This window comes from Drosophila miranda, chromosome XR (genome assembly GCF_003369915.1).
Source record: "Drosophila miranda strain MSH22 chromosome XR, D.miranda_PacBio2.1, whole genome shotgun sequence".
In the NCBI taxonomy this organism is placed as follows: Eukaryota; Metazoa; Arthropoda; class Insecta; order Diptera; family Drosophilidae; genus Drosophila; species Drosophila miranda.
In genome coordinates this window covers 6640829-6658374 of record NC_046674.1, presented here as the reverse complement: position 1 = coordinate 6658374, position 17546 = coordinate 6640829, and the positions used below count along the sequence as shown (strand labels likewise).

At 46.2% G+C, this 17546-nt stretch overlaps 2 protein-coding genes across 8 annotated transcripts in view; both read left to right on the top strand.

Annotated features, from left to right (window-relative positions):
* The window catches only part of LOC108152023 (receptor-type guanylate cyclase Gyc76C), a 37598-nt gene extending 28553 nt beyond the window's left edge, over window positions 1-9045 (top strand). For 5 of the 7 annotated variants that reach the window (XM_017281001.2, XM_033386379.1, XM_017281000.2 and 2 more), the window contains 15 exons: window positions 2202-2427; window positions 2504-2701; window positions 2765-2830; window positions 3055-3267; window positions 3338-3492; window positions 3566-3788; window positions 3856-4027; window positions 4093-4253; window positions 4434-4724; window positions 4796-5128; window positions 5188-5353; window positions 5437-5743; window positions 5827-6055; window positions 6126-6290; window positions 6378-8132. In XM_017281001.2, coding sequence (XP_017136490.1) covers window positions 2260-2427; window positions 2504-2701; window positions 2765-2830; window positions 3055-3267; window positions 3338-3492; window positions 3566-3788; window positions 3856-4027; window positions 4093-4253; window positions 4434-4724; window positions 4796-5128; window positions 5188-5353; window positions 5437-5743; window positions 5827-6055; window positions 6126-6290; window positions 6378-8132 — 4602 coding nt within the window. In that variant the 5' untranslated portion in view covers window positions 2202-2259. Of the gene's footprint in view, window positions 1-2201; window positions 2428-2503; window positions 2702-2764; window positions 2831-3054; window positions 3268-3337; window positions 3493-3565; window positions 3789-3855; window positions 4028-4092; window positions 4258-4433; window positions 4725-4795; window positions 5129-5187; window positions 5354-5436; window positions 5744-5826; window positions 6056-6125; window positions 6291-6377 lie in introns of those variants that run through there. The other 2 variants (XM_017281003.2, XM_017281004.2) reach the window with 2 other exon arrangements.
* A 1414-nt stretch (window positions 9046-10459) lies between these two features.
* LOC108152409 (mucolipin-3) lies at window positions 10460-14088 on the top strand. The gene is made up of 3 exons (XM_017281719.2): window positions 10460-11095; window positions 11839-12689; window positions 12743-14088. Exons 1-3 carry the CDS (start codon window positions 10706-10708, stop codon window positions 13479-13481), a joined length of 1980 nt encoding a protein of 659 aa, XP_017137208.1. The 5' UTR covers window positions 10460-10705; the 3' UTR covers window positions 13482-14088.
* The last annotated feature ends 3458 nt before the right edge of the window (window positions 14089-17546 follow it).

Genomic DNA, 17546 nt, shown 5'->3' with positions numbered 1-17546 from the left:
AAAATTCTGCGCAAATATTTATCAGTGGCGCCCAAAATTAGCCAAGGCCCGGGGCCAAGTAGTTCTAATTATAAATTGCAACATTGGCGAAAAAAAAACAAACTAAAGAATAAACAACGGACGGACGGACGGACGGAGGGACGGACGGGCCAGCACGGGCGGTAAAGAAACAAAAATAAAATCGAGAAACAAATATGTGAAGTGTGTCGGAAATGCTAATTTATGGTGGCATGAGCGCTTTGGGGTGTTGATTGAGATTGAGATTGAAGAAGTGCTTGAAAGATTGCTGGAATGCCTGAATGGAGCGCCGTACAAGTTGCTCAAGAGTCTCGATTTTAAAGAAATATTCCCGGAATTCCCCCTGGTATTTCTTTCACGAATAAATGCCAGTAAATAATATATAATGAACTGAAGAGAGATATCCGAAGAATGGTAGCAACCTGCAGAAGCCCCACATAGTGCCTATTCGGGAAGACTTTTCAAGAAACTTTGGCACTATGAGTTTTCCTTTAGACTGTTGTGCATAGATGCAGGGTGTTCATAGTACCCAAAAACGTTTTATACTTATTTTTAAATTCAATGTTAAATTAGCCAAGTGACTCTTTTGAACTTTTGCTGATTTTCAATGGGGTTTTGACATTAAAGATATGTCAATCAGTTGCTAATATCGGGACCTACATTTATGAGGTTTTTACTTATTTATTTGTTAAAAATTCTCATCTTCAGGTGCCGCAAATAAACGTTCCACAAAATGTCTGAAATGTGGCAATAAAAATTCCAAAATAAATATTTAGCCCCCTGAAATGGGGCTCATTTGTTGGTACACTTCAGGCCTAATTAATACTTTAATGTATCGCTCTCTGTTGTTGTACATTCGTGAAAGTGAAACGTGAAAGGACGAGCTGAAACAAAGGACGAACCGGAGCACTATCCTGGCTCTATCGCTGTTCTACCACACAGCCCGTCCCGTAATCCATTTTGAATGGAATGCGCTTTCCTTCCATAACAAACAATCTGAACAATGCTGAGGCAAGCATCTGGAATGGGCTGCTGTCGGGGGGGTGGGATAATAGCAGGACAAGCAAATGCCAGGGACAAAATCAGGGATCCATCCATCCATCCATCCATCCATCCACTAGCTCTCTCACTCACGGTAATACGATACGGTTAATACCTCAAACGAAATTGCATAATGTGGAAATCAACGCGTACGCGTGCTATAATTAATGATAACGAGCCATGGCATGCCATGCAGTCGGAAGCGAGTCCCCCCAACCCCACCGCACCCCACCTGAGGAGGGGATGGATTCCTCTAAGCCGATAGATGGATGGGTGGCTGGGGCGCCATACTGTGGGAACGGACGGCAGGGGCAGCCCAAAAGGATTTCCTTTGGGGGTTCTCTTGGCGATTCCCAGATTTTTATAGTTTTTTTTTCTTTTCTTATCTGGCGTGTGTGGCCTGTGGGCTGTGAAAGTCAAGGCCATCGGCAACAGTTGACATTTGACTTCAGCTCCAGCGCCCAGCCGCACTCCTAACACCATTTCGTTGGCCATCCACTTGTCGTTCAGGAGAACCGTCCAGTCTTTTACTGCTTTTCTGCAGACTCTCCTACTGTTTGTGTCGGCTTCAAAGGCACGTATAATACCCTGAACCAACGGGTAATTGCATTTTTCCAGAAGCGACAAATTCCTGGCTTAAAAATGTGCACCCAGTTGCTGTTCTTGGAAGAGACAGACATTTAGGCGCCTGTTGCCGCAGGGTCTTATCCGTTCACCTTCTGGAACAGCGTGGAGCAGGCTTTTTGAGGTTAGGAGCAGTCCAGGAACAAACCACAGCCAAAATAACGTTTATCCCCTACACGCAATGCATGTTGTTTCGAGCTTTCATGAGCCGCGTCGTGTGTGAGCGACGAGAGCAGTGGCGAGCAGTGGGGCGGCACCTTCGAATATGCGTGCATGTAGATACCCAGAGAGAAAGGGAAACGCTAGAGAAGGGTATTATCCCTTTCGATCTTTGACAAGGCCCAGACTTTCTCTTGTTTTTGTGTTTGAGTTTGTCTTTGTCAAACATGCACTTCATCATGCACCAGAAGTGCCAGTGATGGAGTCCTCGGACTGGGATTGAATTGCATCCGCACTTAACTCTGGATATCGTTCCTCCGCTCATGTGCATGTTTTTGCTTGTGTCCCTCTCGTTGCAGTGTGAGAATCTGTTGGGACCCATAGGCGTCGCGCTGAACGGCCCCGGCCTAAGGGGCCATGACGCGTTGGCCCTTTAATCTACTACTCTTGCTGTCGGTGGCAGTGCGCGACTGTAGCAATCATCGCACCGTCCTCACAGTTGGCTATCTGACGGCTCTCACTGGCGAGCTCAAGACGCGTCAGGGCTTGGCCATATCCGGTGCGCTGACGATGGCCCTGGATGAGGTAAGACTCCCTAATTGGCGGCTCCGTGCAACTGAGTCCGTAATAATCCATCCATAAATTCCGTCGTCGTGCAAAGGTCAACAAGGATCCGAATCTGCTGCCAAATGTGACGCTCGACCTGCGCTGGAATGACACCAAGGGTGATACGGTATTGGCCACCAAAGCCATTACCGAAATGATATGCGATGGCATTGCCACCATATTCGGGCCGGAGGGTCCTTGCTATGTGGAGGCCATCGTGTCGCAGAGTCGCAACATTCCAATGATATCCTATGTAAGTTTATTCCCGATTTATGGAGTCACAGACAATTTCATGCATCGCCTTTTTTGTTCGCAGAAATGCGCAGAGTACCGTGCATCCGCCATACCGACGTTCGCCCGCACGGAACCGCCAGACACGCAGGTGAGTGGAGCCCCGGGGAGGGGGGGTGGGGGTTGCAACAGGTGGGAGGGACTTGCCCTGAATCATTCGCCAAACAGGACAGGGGATTATCCCCGGGTGAGGGAGAACAGCCACAAGGATGTGGAACTAAGACAATGGTCATGACCCCCTGCCTGCGCGACCCCCTGGAGCGCACTCTGCTCGTTTTGGAGCCCACTGGAGCCTACATACTCGTCTCTTTGCAGGTCGTCAAATCGCTGCTCGCCTTGTTGCGCTACTATGCCTGGAACAAGTTCTCCATCCTCTACGAGGACGTGTGGGGCCCGGTGGCGGACTTGCTCAAGGATCAGGCCACCAAGCGGAACATGACGATCAACCACAAGCAGTCGTTCATCGACAATCGGGCCAAATGCTGCGAACTGGGGCTCGATTGCTGTCGCTCCGGCTATTGGTATCAGGTGGGTTCGAAATATTCACAAGAGAGTCCAAACACTCAAGGCTCAAGCTCTCTCCTTGTATCTTTTAAAGCTGGTGCAGAATACGATGAACCGCACGAGGATCTACGTGTTTCTGGGTGCCGCCAACAGCCTGGTGGACTTTATGAGCTCCATGGAGACGGCCGGACTGTTTGCGCGCGGCGAATACATGGTGATCTTTGTGGACATGATGGTGTACTCGGAACGGTAAGGGATCGCCTCGATCACTGACTGTACAGATTGAACCAATTTTGGCTTTGGCTTTGGCTTTTCACTGCAGTGAGGCAGAGAAGTACTTGCGGAAAGTGGATCAGATCGATCTCATGTCGAACTGCCACAGCACCGAGAAGTTCAACCAGCTGGCACGCAGTCTGCTCGTCGTGGCCTCCACGCCGCCGACCAAGGGCTATGAGAAGTTCACAGAACGCGTGCGGACCTACAGCTCGATGCCGCCGTTCAACTTTGAGATACCCAAACTGTTTTCCCAGAGTAAATTTAGCAAGGTAATCGATTGAATGATCCGTGTTATTGGAACATACTTCTGCCATGTGTGTGTGATGTATCTTGCAGTTCATATCGATCTATGCCGCCTATCTGTACGATTCGGTGAAACTGTATGCCTGGGCTGTGGACAAAATGCTGCGCCAGGAGACGCGTGTGCTCACCGACGAGGTGATCTTCGATGTGGCCAGCAATGGGACGCGTGTCATCGATACCATCATCAAGAATCGTACTTATATGAGTGAGTCCCCGTCCCTGCAATCCCTTCATTCTTGCTGATCGTCTTTGTCTGTATCCAACATACAGGCGTCACTGGGTCCACGATCAAGATCGATCGTTATGGCGACTCGGAGGGGAACTTCTCAGTGCTGGCCTACAAGCCCCACAAATGGAACAACTCGAACGGAGTGATATGCCACTACCACATGGTGCCCGTGGCGTATTTCCACCAAGGCGAAGAACTTCCAGTGAGTGAGTCGTCTTCTCTTTTTTAGTTTGCCTTTTGCCTTTCGCATTTCGCCTTTTGCCTTTGACTTTCCACTTTCCACTTTCCACTTTTGACTTTGAGTTGGTTCCTGCACGTGTCCCCCAAAAGGGAAATCCATCTGTACTCACGTGTATCTATCGCTTGTCCATCGTTTCTGTAGGAATACAAACTGATCAACGGCTCTATAGACTGGCCCTCGGGCGGCGAGAAGCCCACGGATGAGCCCATGTGCGGGTTTGCCAACGAACTGTGCAAGAAGGACGACACACACTATACCTCCACAGTGGCTGCCGTGGTGCTGGGGGTGCTGCTCTTTTGCTCTGGCGTGATCACCATGAGCATCTATCGCAAGTGGAAGATTGAGCTGGAGATCGAGGGTTTGCTGTGGAAGATCGATCCAAACGAAATCAAGGGCTACTCCGGCAACGAAATTGTCTCCTCGCCCAGCAAGGTAGGTGGTCGAGCCTTTTGATTGAACCCCCACTGAACTCTCTTCACCGATTCTCCTCCGCCCGTGTGCAGGTCAGTTTGATGAGTGCCCAGAGCTATGGCTCACGCTGGACAAATCAGTTTGTGACCTCCACGGGTCGCCTACGCGGCGCAGTGGTGCGCATCAAAGAATTGAAGTTCCCGCGCAAGCGGGACATCTCCAGGGAGATCATGAAGGAGATGCGTTTGCTGCGCGAGTTGCGACACGACAACATCAACAGCTTCATTGGCGCCTCTGTGGAGCCGACGCGCATCCTGCTAGTCACCGATTACTGCGCCAAGGGCAGTCTGTACGATATCATCGAGAACGAAGACATCAAATTGGACGATCTGTTCATTGCCTCACTCATCCATGACCTCATCAAGGTAACTAGAACAGAGACAGAAGCCACGCCAGTACTAATGCTTTTCTTTGCGCTGTCCAGGGCATGATCTACATCCACAATTCCCAATTGATCTATCATGGCAATCTCAAATCCTCGAATTGTGTGGTCACCTCGCGCTGGATGCTGCAAGTCACCGACTTTGGGCTGCACGAGCTGCGCCAGTGCGCCGAGAACGAGTCGATTGGGGAGCATCAGCATTACCGAAGTGAGTATCCAGTATCCAGTCATCCCGTCATTCCTCTGGCGTTCAGCTGCTCTAATCCGAAACCGAATCCTCTCATTGCGCAGATCAACTGTGGCGCGCACCGGAACTGCTGCGGAATCATATCCATGGCAGCCAAAAGGGCGATGTCTATGCGTTTGCCATCATCATGTACGAGATATTTAGTCGTAAGGGTCCGTTCGGACAAACCATTTTAGAACCAAAGGATATTGTGGACTTTGTTAAGAAGCTGCCGCTCAATGGCCAGGAGCCGTTTCGGCCGGAGGTCGAGTCCATAATAGAGGCCGAATCCTGTCCGGATTATGTGCTGGCCTGCATCAAGGACTGCTGGGCCGAGGAGCCCGAAGAGCGGCCCGAATTCAGTGCCATACGGTAGGGCTCTCACTATCTCTCTCTGTCTCTCTCTCTTTCTCTCTCTAGAATTTATAGTAATTTCGAATAAAATGTTAATTTAGAAATCGCTTGAAGAAGATGCGCGGCGGTAAAACCAAAAACATCATGGACCAAATGATGGAAATGATGGAGAAGTATGCCAACAACCTGGAGGACATTGTCACCGAGCGCACACGTCTGCTGTGCGAGGAGAAGCTCAAGACAGAGGATCTGCTGCATCGCATGTTGCCCCAGTCGGTGGCCGAGAAGCTGACCATGGGTCAGGGCGTTGAGCCGGTGTCCTATGATTTGGTAGGAACAAAGATCAAGCCTTAAAGACTGCCTCCCTCACACTCATGTACTCTGTTTGCCTTTCCCTCAGGTAACGATCTATTTCAGCGACATTGTCGGCTTCACGGCCATGTCAGCGGAGAGCACACCGCTGCAGGTGGTTAACTTTCTGAATGATCTCTACACGGTGTTCGATCGCATCATTCGCGGCTATGATGTGTACAAGGTGGAGACCATAGGCGATGCCTACATGGTGGTAAGTGCACTCCAGCTCCAGCTCCAGCTCCAGCACAGCTCTAGCTCTGTATGGGTTTCTCATTGATTTTCTTTGTGTTGGCGGCAGGTCTCTGGTCTCCCCATTAAGAATGGGGATCGTCATGCGGGCGAGATAGCTTCGATGGCTCTGGAGCTGCTGCAGGCGGTGAAACAGCATCGCATCGCCCATCGTCCGAACGAGACGCTGAAGCTGAGAATCGGAATGCATACGGGCCCCGTGGTGGCCGGCGTCGTGGGCCTCACGATGCCGAGGTACTGCCTCTTTGGCGACACCGTCAACACGGCCTCACGAATGGAGAGCAATGGCGAGGCGCTGAAGATACACATTTCCAACAAGTGTAAGCTGGCGCTGGACAAACTCGGAGGCGGCTACATCACCGAGAAGCGTGGCCTGGTCAATATGAAGGGAAAGGGCGATGTGATCACCTGGTGGCTGACGGGGGCCAATGATAATGCGATACAGAAGAAGCCTGTGGACATGATGGACATGCCGCCCCTGTTCTCCCGTCCGAGGAAGAGTCCGAAGCTGAATTCCGACTCCAGGCAGCCAAGTATTCAGGCCATGCACTTCTGCGGGACAGGATCGAGGCGTCAGAGCAGTGTGCCAAGGCCGGCGGATGTCGAGTCCACGTACAGCCTGCAGGGATCCGTGAGGGAGTCGCCGCGAGTCAGCAAGAGGGACAGGGACAGGGAGCGACCCGTCAATGGACTGGGTGGAGCACACTTTGTGGGCGGAGCACTCCTGGAGTCGGCTCTGGCCTCGCTCAGCACGCTGAATCATTCCGAAACAAATGAAACGAACTGTGATATGGATGGAGGAGTAGGAGGAGCGAGTCTAGTACGCCAGCCGAACGCTCTGCACAAGCCCCTGGCCATGGTGCGGCCCCACCGGATCATCAGTGCCGCCCAGCTGCCCCTCGGGGAGGACGACGACGCCGACGGCACCACCGTCTCCCAGATGGACGTGGAGATGCTCCTGAGGGAATCTCGCTCCCTGGATCCCATGCCGTGGCAGCATCTGCGCAAGCGGCACGAGAGGGTCAAGCTGCCACCCTCCAAGCTGTCCAAAAACAATTCGCGATCCCTGGACACGGGAGTGTCGCTGATCAGCGGCAACCAGAACGGCGATGCCGAGGGGAGCCAACTGGAGATCGACGACGACATGTCCGCCAACCCAGTGGATGCCAACGATAGCTACGACGATGAGCTGGGCCTGCTCATGCGACACGACAACGGCCAGCTGCCCACGCTCCGCTACTCCGGCAGCTTCCCCAATGCCAATGCCCACGCCCATGGCCAGATCAGCATCGTTCCCACCGGCGGCAGCTCCAGCCGACGGCGCACCAGCAATGTCTCCAGCGGCAGCTGTGCCAAGCATCTGAACAACAACTGCAACGGCGGCATGAATATCGAGGACGATCTAGAGTCTCCCCTGCTGCAGCGCCAGGCCTCGCTCTCTGTGCCCCCCGAGGAAATGTTGGCGCACAACAAGCGCTGGCACTCGCTGGAGCACATGGAGCCGGGCGGTGCCGGGCACGGGAACAGTGTCAGCTATGCGGCGGACATCGATGGCCCTGTCAGTGGCTTGGACATCTTGGGCGGCTCCTCCAATCAGCGTCCCAGAGGTGTAGGTGGCACAGGCGGCGGAGCCACCAAGCTGGGCAACTGGATGGCCAATTTCTTCAAGGGCAATGGAGTGCGCAGCGGGGAGGCTAGGCGAGTGGGAATCCTGCCCACCGGTGTGCAAGGAGTAAGAGCTGGATTCACGGATATGACGGCAGCGGCAGCAGCCGGAGCCCGAGATCGTGAGAGTATAGTGTAGAGAGTAGGATCTAAGAGGATAGCAAGATAGCAGGATAGCAGAATGGGAGGATAGTAAGTTGGAGGTGAAAAAGTTACTCAGGAACCGTGTCGAGCAGGAAACGATCGTCTTTTGGCTTATTTCTTCGTTTTATGTATTGTAGTTTGTATCGATCGAACCGGTTTGTGTGTCTGTGTTTGGAGACTGGAGATGATCCATTTACATACAAACCTCTTTACCTCGAAATCGCTGGATTATCTAAAGCTTGTCGATGTGAAATGGGATTCAAAGTATATATTTTTGTGTAATTCTTGCAATTTCGAGGATTTAGAGGAATGATTAAGCATTGCATATTGTATACATATGTATGTATTTGAAAACTCTACCCTACATATAAATATTGGAGAAGCCGAAAAAACCGTCTAGTCACAAGGTCTTCAGACTAGTTATTGTTTTATAATATATATAAATATATATACTATATTATACACACACCCACACATCTAAATGTACGTTTGTAAATGTAACACAACACACATAAACACACACACACACATATTTATATGAAGAATCAAAAACAAAAACAAATATTTGATGTAAATGTAATTGAAAATGTTTGCTTTTCTATACAAAATGCGATGCAGCTTAATGGAAAACTAGTTAATTTATGTATTTCGAAAATCAAAAGAGGAAAAATTAATGTATCAATGTTTTTTTGCTAGTATGTAATTAAGTGCGTGTGATTGTACGTAATGTTTAAGTCCTTAACACTAAACGCATAATTTTAATTAATTAATTATGAACGAGAATTGTGAGCAGAGTTGCGAAAAAAGGCCCGATATGAGGTGTTTTTAGCCTAAATGTATGTATGTATATTTTTAAAAGAAATTTGTTAAATTTGCCATATATAAATACAAAGAAAACAAGAAAGGAAGGCTATTTTTCGGTGCAAAGCATTTAATACTCTGCATAATTCAAATTTGCAGTCTGGCGCCCTCTGTGCCCGCCAAATATATTTGTAAGTTACGCATTAGAGGTAAGTGTCTCTGCAAGTGAACTATCGATTGGACTATCGATGGTGCTTTATTCCGTTCCCGTTAGATTTGTATGGAAAAAAATCATTTGAAATACCCATTGGGAAAAGTCTATTATAGATCGATGAAATGTTTGTTACCCCAGGCGCCAATGAATGCAAAGATACAAAATCGAATTAAATGCATGAAAAGGTCAAAAAAATGTCAATCTGGGAAAAAGACATTATTAATTAGATTTCAAAGAAGCTTGGAAAACAGTATTTTAACATTAATTAAAGGAAATAGGGTATATAAATGTCTATACTCCATAAATTTCATTGATGTGTTGCAAATGTGTAGTTATTTTGTAGCTACCTTGTAAAAAATTTGAATTTTCATTGAACTTTTTTGTTCAAGCTTTCTTTTATAAACTATCCAATAAAAGCAAGTATTTAGAATAAGCCAGTTAATTAGAAAATTGATTCGTTAATCATATAAAATTATCTGGGCAAAACTGAAAGATCTATATAGCTGGGAATATTCGACGGAAGATAAAAAACGAGTATTTATTGGTGAATAACCGACAATAATTACCGGCAACACTATTACTCATACCCTAGGGAAAAGGATGTTATAGAGTTGAGATGATGCTTGTCATACCAGGCTCCGAAGGTATCAGGATCGAGATAAGTATATACAAGGTACTAATACTATACATGAATATGTCTAAAAAATATCAATTTGAGAAAAGGTCTTAATAAATTAAGTTGTATCTTCATATAAAATTATCGAAATAGGGTGTACCAAGGCCTATACACGCATCATGTCTTCAAATACCATCAACATTGCGACTGTTTTTTTGTTGAACTATTTTGTTTAAACCTTGCTTTAGTCAAAATAAAATAGAAACATGGACTAAAAACTAGCCAGCTATGAAAAAAATTCATTAATCAATGGCCTAAAACTACGTGGGCAAATCTTAAGGTTTTAGTTAGCCAGAATTATTCAACGGAATCTCTAAATTGAGCAATATGAACGACTATCCTTTTTCGTTTATTTTTGTTTTGACCTATTTCGCTAAAACCTTTTTTTACGCAAAATGCAATAAAAGCAAGTGTTTAAAATAAATTAAACAATTAGAAAATAGATTTACTAATCGGATAAAATTAAGTGGGCATAGCTAAATGTTCTATATAGCTATTAATACACGACGGAATATCAAAAACGAGGAATTAGTACAAAAGAACTTGAGCTCGTCAGTATATTTACGGTATATTTTTAAAGTAAGGCGGTATATTTTGGTATATTTCTGGGGGTCGGACCGTATATCTTATCGACGGTTCGCGATAAACAAAGCAATTTCGTATCTCTTGCTATTTTTGGGTATTTTATTTCGGTCGAATAAGTCGCGCATTTAGTTACTATACATTCTCTTGATCCCCTTCCCCGTCTGCTTGTTGCGCTTGTGTAGATTCTTCCTTTGTATGTTGACCTGGACGACAAGCAAAGGAAAGTTTTTACACGCAGAACAACAACGCACGCCCCGCGACCCTCGCGACGCAGCCAGTGCAATACATTGAAATGCAAAACTACGGCGTTGGAGCCGCAGCCGCGACAGCAGCAGCAGCTCCAGCCGTCAAACGCCGTACGGACAGTTATGAGGCTGCCCAGCATCACCCCCAATCGCCCGAGAGCGATGAGGACTACGTGAACACCAGGACACTGCACCGACAGGCGCACCTCCAATCCACACCAGTGGCCCCCGTTGTACCCATGCCCGCTGTGCCCATCATTGCTGACGGTCCCATTTCTGTGGAGGGTCATGTGGAGCAGCCAGAGTTCTCGGGGCCTACGTCTTCCGCCTCCTCCTATCATGAAGAACGCATGAGACGAAAGCTGCAGTTTTACTTCATGAATCCCATCGAGAAGTGGCAGGCGAGGCGCAAATTCCCCTACAAGTTTGTCGTGCAGGTGAGTGACTCGACACTGGAGATCCGCCTCATATTGTAGCTTAATTGGCAATTGTCTCGTGATGCCTCTTCCGCAATGTGGAATTTCGACTGGGGGGCGGGCGGAACTGTGTGTGACACATGTTTTGCTAAATTTACAGTCGCTTTTTAATCAGGGCTTTCAAGCTTTGTGTTTACTTAGTTTTTTCAGCCTGTAACACAAAAGGTCCAACTCGAGCATAGTCAACATTTAGACACTTAAGCATTCTGCTTGCATTGTTAAGCCCTCTTCGCTTATCGACGCCTTATCTGAAAGGTCTACTAACTAAATATAGGACATACGTACATACGTATGTACATACATAGTGTGCGCAATAAACTTGAAAAAATATCTTACGTTTTACTGCTAGACCTACCCGTCCACACGTACGCATATGTATGCACAATTTAGAAAATTATTCAATAGTATCTAATAAATGATAGCTTTTTGGGGGTTTTTTTGGATGATTAATTCGAAATTGGGCTGGGAACTGAACTTGTCGGGAACTCCATTGTCCCGACAATGCTTAGTAGTCGTGGTAGAAGCTGATTTGTCTATAGATACAAGGAAAACATGATAAGGTTCTTAGATCATTGAACGCCCGTATCTGTGTTCTCAAAAGAAATGCATACATACTCGTACATATAGGAACGACCACACACTTTAATTAGATTAAGCAAACACTCCCACTGATTTGCGCATATGAATCCCCCTCCTTTCTACAGATTGTGAAGATCTTTCTGGTGACGATGCAGCTGTGCCTTTTTGCCCACTCGCGCTACAACCACATTAACTATACGGGGGACAACCGATTTGCCTTCTCGCACCTGTTCCTGAGGGGCTGGGACTCGTCGCGGGAGGTTGAGAGCTATCCACCTGCGGTCGGTCCCTTCGCCTTGTATTTGAAATCGGAATTCTACGACACAGTGCAGTATGCAGTCAACGGATATGCCAATGTGAGCCGATCGATTGGCCCGTACGACTATCCTACGCACAACAATACAATGCCGGCGTTGAAGCTGTGTCTGCAGAACTATCGAGAGGGCACCATATTCGGTTTCAACGAGTCCTACATCTTTGATCCCCACATCGACGAGGTGTGCGAATCGCTGCCACCGAACGTGACCACCATCGGAGTGGAGAACTATCTTAGGCAGCGCGGAGTGGAGGTCAATTTCGCGTCTCTGGTGTCGGCACAGCTGACGTTTAAGATCAAGACTGTGAACTTCAAGGCCAATGGTGGACCCTTGTCGGCTCCAGATTGCTTTAGGTTCGACATAGCCATACTGTTCAACAACCGGGACAATGACGGTCAGATGTTGTTGTCGCTGGATGCCGAGGCCACGCGATTGAAGTGCCATGGAGCTACCGATTTCATATCGGAGGCGAACTTCGACTCCATGCTAAGGAGCGTGCTCAATATATTTGTCCTTCTAACCTGCGCCTTATCCTTTGCCCTGTGCACGAGGGCCTTGTGGAGAGCATACCTTCTGAGATGCACGACTGTCAACTTTTTCCGGTCGCATTTTGGCAAGGACTTAAGCTTCGACGGTCGCCTGGAGTTCGTCAACTTTTGGTAAGTCTGAAAATGAAAAGAACATCTGATTTATTTAATTTATATTTTGCTAGGTACATTATGATCATTTTTAATGATATCCTGCTGATCATTGGGTCTGCTCTTAAAGAGCAGATCGAAGGACGCTACTTGGTTGTGGATCAATGGGATACATGCTCCCTGTTCCTTGGCATCGGAAATCTGCTTGTGTGGTTTGGAGTGTTGCGGTATCTGGGATTCTTCAAGACCTACAATGTGGTAATTCTCACGCTAAAGAAAGCGGCTCCAAAGATTCTGCGATTCCTGATTGCCGCCCTGCTGATCTATGCTGGTTTTGTCTTCTGCGGCTGGCTTATTCTGGGACCCTACCACATGAAGTTCCGCTCGCTGGCCACCACCTCTGAGTGTTTGTTTGCGCTTATCAATGGCGACGATATGTTTGCCACCTTTGCCACCCTGTCGAGCAAGGCCACCTGGTTGTGGTGGTTCTGTCAGATCTACCTGTATTCCTTTATATCGCTTTACATTTATGTAGTGCTGTCTCTGTTTATTGCCGTCATTATGGATGCCTACGATACAATAAAGGCGTATTACAAAGATGGCTTCCCAACCACCGATCTCAAGGCATTTGTTGGCACCCGCACCGCCGAGGACATCAGCTCTGGCGTCTTCATGTCCGATCTGGATGACTTTGACCAGACGAGCATCGTGGATATTGTGAGGAGCATTTGCTGCTGCGGCTGCTGCAGACGCGAGCAGGAGCCCGTCCAGCCCAACAGCGGCTACACCAGCCTCTCGAGTATTATGAAATAACTGGGTGCGCCATAGATAGTTTGGAATCATTATAATGTTTTTTTTTGTTGTTTTTGTAGTTAGTCTGTCATCAGCTTTATGTGTGTAGTGGCGTGTTAAAAACTGTTATTAGCTTTTTGTATTAATTTGTTAATTGCCAAAGCACTTTAACCGAGAGAAACCCCAACGTACGTACCTTTAAGAGTTTCCAACAAATAGCGGCTCAGAATCAGCTTTGACCAGGGAAACGCGCCAGTTGGCAATGCAACTGTTTGCATTTGTAATGAACGATATTATGTGTATACTGTGTGTGATATAAGTCAGAACCAGAATCAGAATCAAAACCAGAACCAGAGAACAATAGAAATTAAAGTATGAGAGCTATTTTTGCCGGGAATATGGACATGGATCAAGTCCATGGGAACAATTGCATCCGCAACGAGTTTACGTACAAATATGAAATATGAGTCACTGCATATAAATGCCTAACATTAATAATACAGAAACCCTAGGTACCTAAGTATCCAATAGGTAATTTTTTTTTATGTTTACGATGAAAAGTTTGTATGAATAACCAAAATGCCCTCTGTAAACTGTATACAGAAATTACAATAAAGAAAGAAAAGTAACGAAAAAGGTGCCAGTCGGTTGGCAGGACTCTGCCGGTCACGAAATGACATGCCACGCCCCGATCGGCTTCCGTATGGCTGAGATATAGCTTGCAGAAAAAACCAGTATTTGCATTATGCGTAAATCCAAATCTTCGGAAGGCTATATCTCGGGAAAACAGGACCAGATCGATGAAGGACCTAGTCTCCCAGGATCGTGAGGACCCAGCCTGTCGGTCGGCATCAAAATCTCGACCTAGAAAATGAGGCCGATTTTTGGCAAATTCAATGATATTTGGCGAAAAATCGTGAGAATGGATGTCCTTTTTTCTGGTGCCAATCGGTTGGCAGGACCCTCCTGCTTGCAAAAAGACATGCCACGCCCCGATCGGCCCACAAATAGCCGAGATATAGCCAACGAAAAAATTTAAGTTTAATCCGACGTCAAACGGCGAAAACAAGGTAATTTCAAATCTCGGTACCAGGCGAACAGAAATCAGCAGAAGGCAACTTGGTGTTTGTTCAACCCCAAAAGTAGGCTATGCTTTAAATTCAAGTTTTCTCTGTAACTAAAAGTATGCAACACTAAATTTCGTATTCGCTAAAGTTGCCTTCTGCTTATTTCTGTTCGCCTGGTACCTCGGCCTGAAATTTCTTCATTTTCTGCCATTTGAGCGGTCGCAAATCGCAACAAAAATCGTTGGAGAAAAGTTGTTTTTCTAATTTTTTTTTGTAGAACAAAATACAACAAGTTAGTTTTGTTTTATTGTTTTCTCCGCTATTTGTGGCCCGATCTGGCAGTGTGATGACATCCTCTGATCGGAAAAATGTCCCCGACTTAATGGAGCCCTTTTCAAGGATCCAGAATATTTTTCCCAGTCAAACATATGTTTTATTTATTCACTTATTTATTTATTTTTTGTATTATTTTCTTATTTAACTTATTTCTATCTTAAATAATACCAAAAAATAACAAAATTATACATGGAATAGGAAAAAATCAATAATCTGACGGCTGCTTTTTTACCCTTGCAAATCATCAAATCAATTCAAATCATCAAATCACCGGTAGAGATCAACCACAAGGGGTGCATGGGTCCTTAGGCTCCTGTCAGGCGTACTGAAGCCAATCCTTCTAAGCAGGTCAGGGCAACCGATGTTACCCACCAGAGGTCATCGATAAGGATCTGAGCAGCAACGGTCCTTCGGTCCTCCGACCTTCGAGGGAGGAGAGATGCACTAGGCGACGTCTGCACTCATAAGGTGGCAACGGGATGGAAAAGTCCAAACGCTGGAGTGCAAACTTCAGAAACTTCCTCTGCAGTGTCTCGATACCTGCAATTTGAACGACCCCAGAGGGGTTTTATATAATATCATTTGTAAAAAATGTAGTTTTAAAAGGAACCTAGAATGTTAAAACTAAATAAATACATTTTTTTTTAAAAGATTTTCTTATGCCAATCGGTGGGCGGGACTCTCTCGAGCATGAAAAGACATGCCACGCCTAGATGGACTGAGACATAGCCGAGTTATATGGACGAAAAAGAAGAATGATTTTATGCGATAAATCAAGCAATTGGATCTATAGGATTGGGTAGCTTTGAAGCGAGTAGTTGTATTCCATTATTTTTAATTTTTAACAGAAAAAGAACATGGCTTCCTTTCCGAAATCTTCAAAAAAACTGCGATTTTGATGTCAATCGATCAGATCAATGCTGGAGTCGTACATGATCTGTATAAAGCAGTTTCGGCGCCAAAAGTATGCTCAAAAAATCCAGTTTGGGTTGCAACTTTTTTGCAAGGAAATTTTTTACATTTTCGAAAGCATTTAGCAGATCTGAAAACCGCGAGATCTCGATCGTTTGGAGGCATCAAGGACAATAAGGGTATTGTTTTTTTAACGTTTAATAGCTATAACATCGTTCGATCTGGACGGGCCATGCCTTCTCTTGATCGAGAGAATATTCCTAAAATCTACTCTGTAATATTTATATTTTTATTTAAAGTTAAATTTTTTATTTGATTGAATTTGAATTTTGGTATATGTACAATGTGAATTGTTCAAATGTGCATACATAATATGGTTATTTTTTTTAGAAAAAAATAAAAGAAAAAACTTGACAGAAAAGGGAAAGGAAAGGAACAAGTGCTTCCCAAAACCAGAAAATTGATTAACTTAAGCAGCATCGAATTTTTGCGGTTTTAAGCTTGAATTTCATTGAAGATTTTGCAAGAATTCGTCGGAACGAGATGATCACATTGAGATGATATGGGGAAAACTGGTTCCTCAATTGACGTACATTTCGTCAGGCAGATGTTGTCCTAAAGCGTTGAGGCGGAAACTGCTCAAAACTTATTTTACTTAATCTTAATTGGAAATTCAAGCCGAAATCTCCGGCAAGAGGCAGCCTTACTCCTCTATGCAAATGTCAAGAGTGGCAAAAATAGACAATGACAATTCGGAAAGGTCTCTCGTCGAACGGCAAAACACTTTGGCACACTTTGGAGCTGTGGCGTCCAGCGATCAGCGATCAGCGGGCATGGCGACAAAAAAAACGCTCTGGCTGGAGGCAGTTCGTCACGCCTTAAGACGCCTCTCTGTCATTTAGCAGCCGTCGAGCCACGACGTATCACTCGCTTGGCCATAAATGGCTTTAATTTAGCTTTAAAATGATCAAGGTCGTGGCGTGAAAAAAATAACAGCTTTTGAATTGGGACGACGAGACGTCAGAGAGGCGCTACTTAGCCATAAAAAAAAGAAACAAAAATACAGATTGGAAAGATGTATCTTTCTTCAATTGGTTTCTGGCAAGGCGAATACAGTATACGCTTGTTGGAGCAGTTGCTGGAGTTCAGAGTTCATCTTGGAGAGGCAATCATGGAGTGTTTCTCAACAAACCATCCAAATCTGCAGAGTTATAACTTAAACATGTCAAATATTGTCAAAACTACCCTTTCCTTAGCTACCATGGCTTCAAGTGGTATTTAGTACGGAAAAACAATAATTATACGCACTGTTGACAGACACAACTGAAAAATCCATATACCCTCCGCTCGGGCATTAGGTATACTTAAATAAAAAGCAACTTCAGAGACATATGTATGAATATGTATGTGTGTATGTGGGGGGGGCATTAAAAATGCAGTGGTTTTTTGACGGTGTGTTTGGCGTGGGCACGCCCAGACTGACACACTTCCGACACACAGAAGCGAGGGCTAGGCCAGGTTGGGCAGACAGCAGACAGCAGACAGAGCCAAGAACCAAGAGGCCTTCTGGAATCTGCCAGAAGTGCCTAGATGGTCGCATATAAATTATGGCCAAGAATGCCATTTGCATAATGGCAAACCGAGCTCCACTGCACTCCACGGCACTCCACGGCACTCCACGGCACTCCACACACATGCAGTCCACTTGATTGTCCACAGCTACTCACCACAGTGCACCACAGTGCACCAGCAGAGAAGCTGAGTAGCAGAG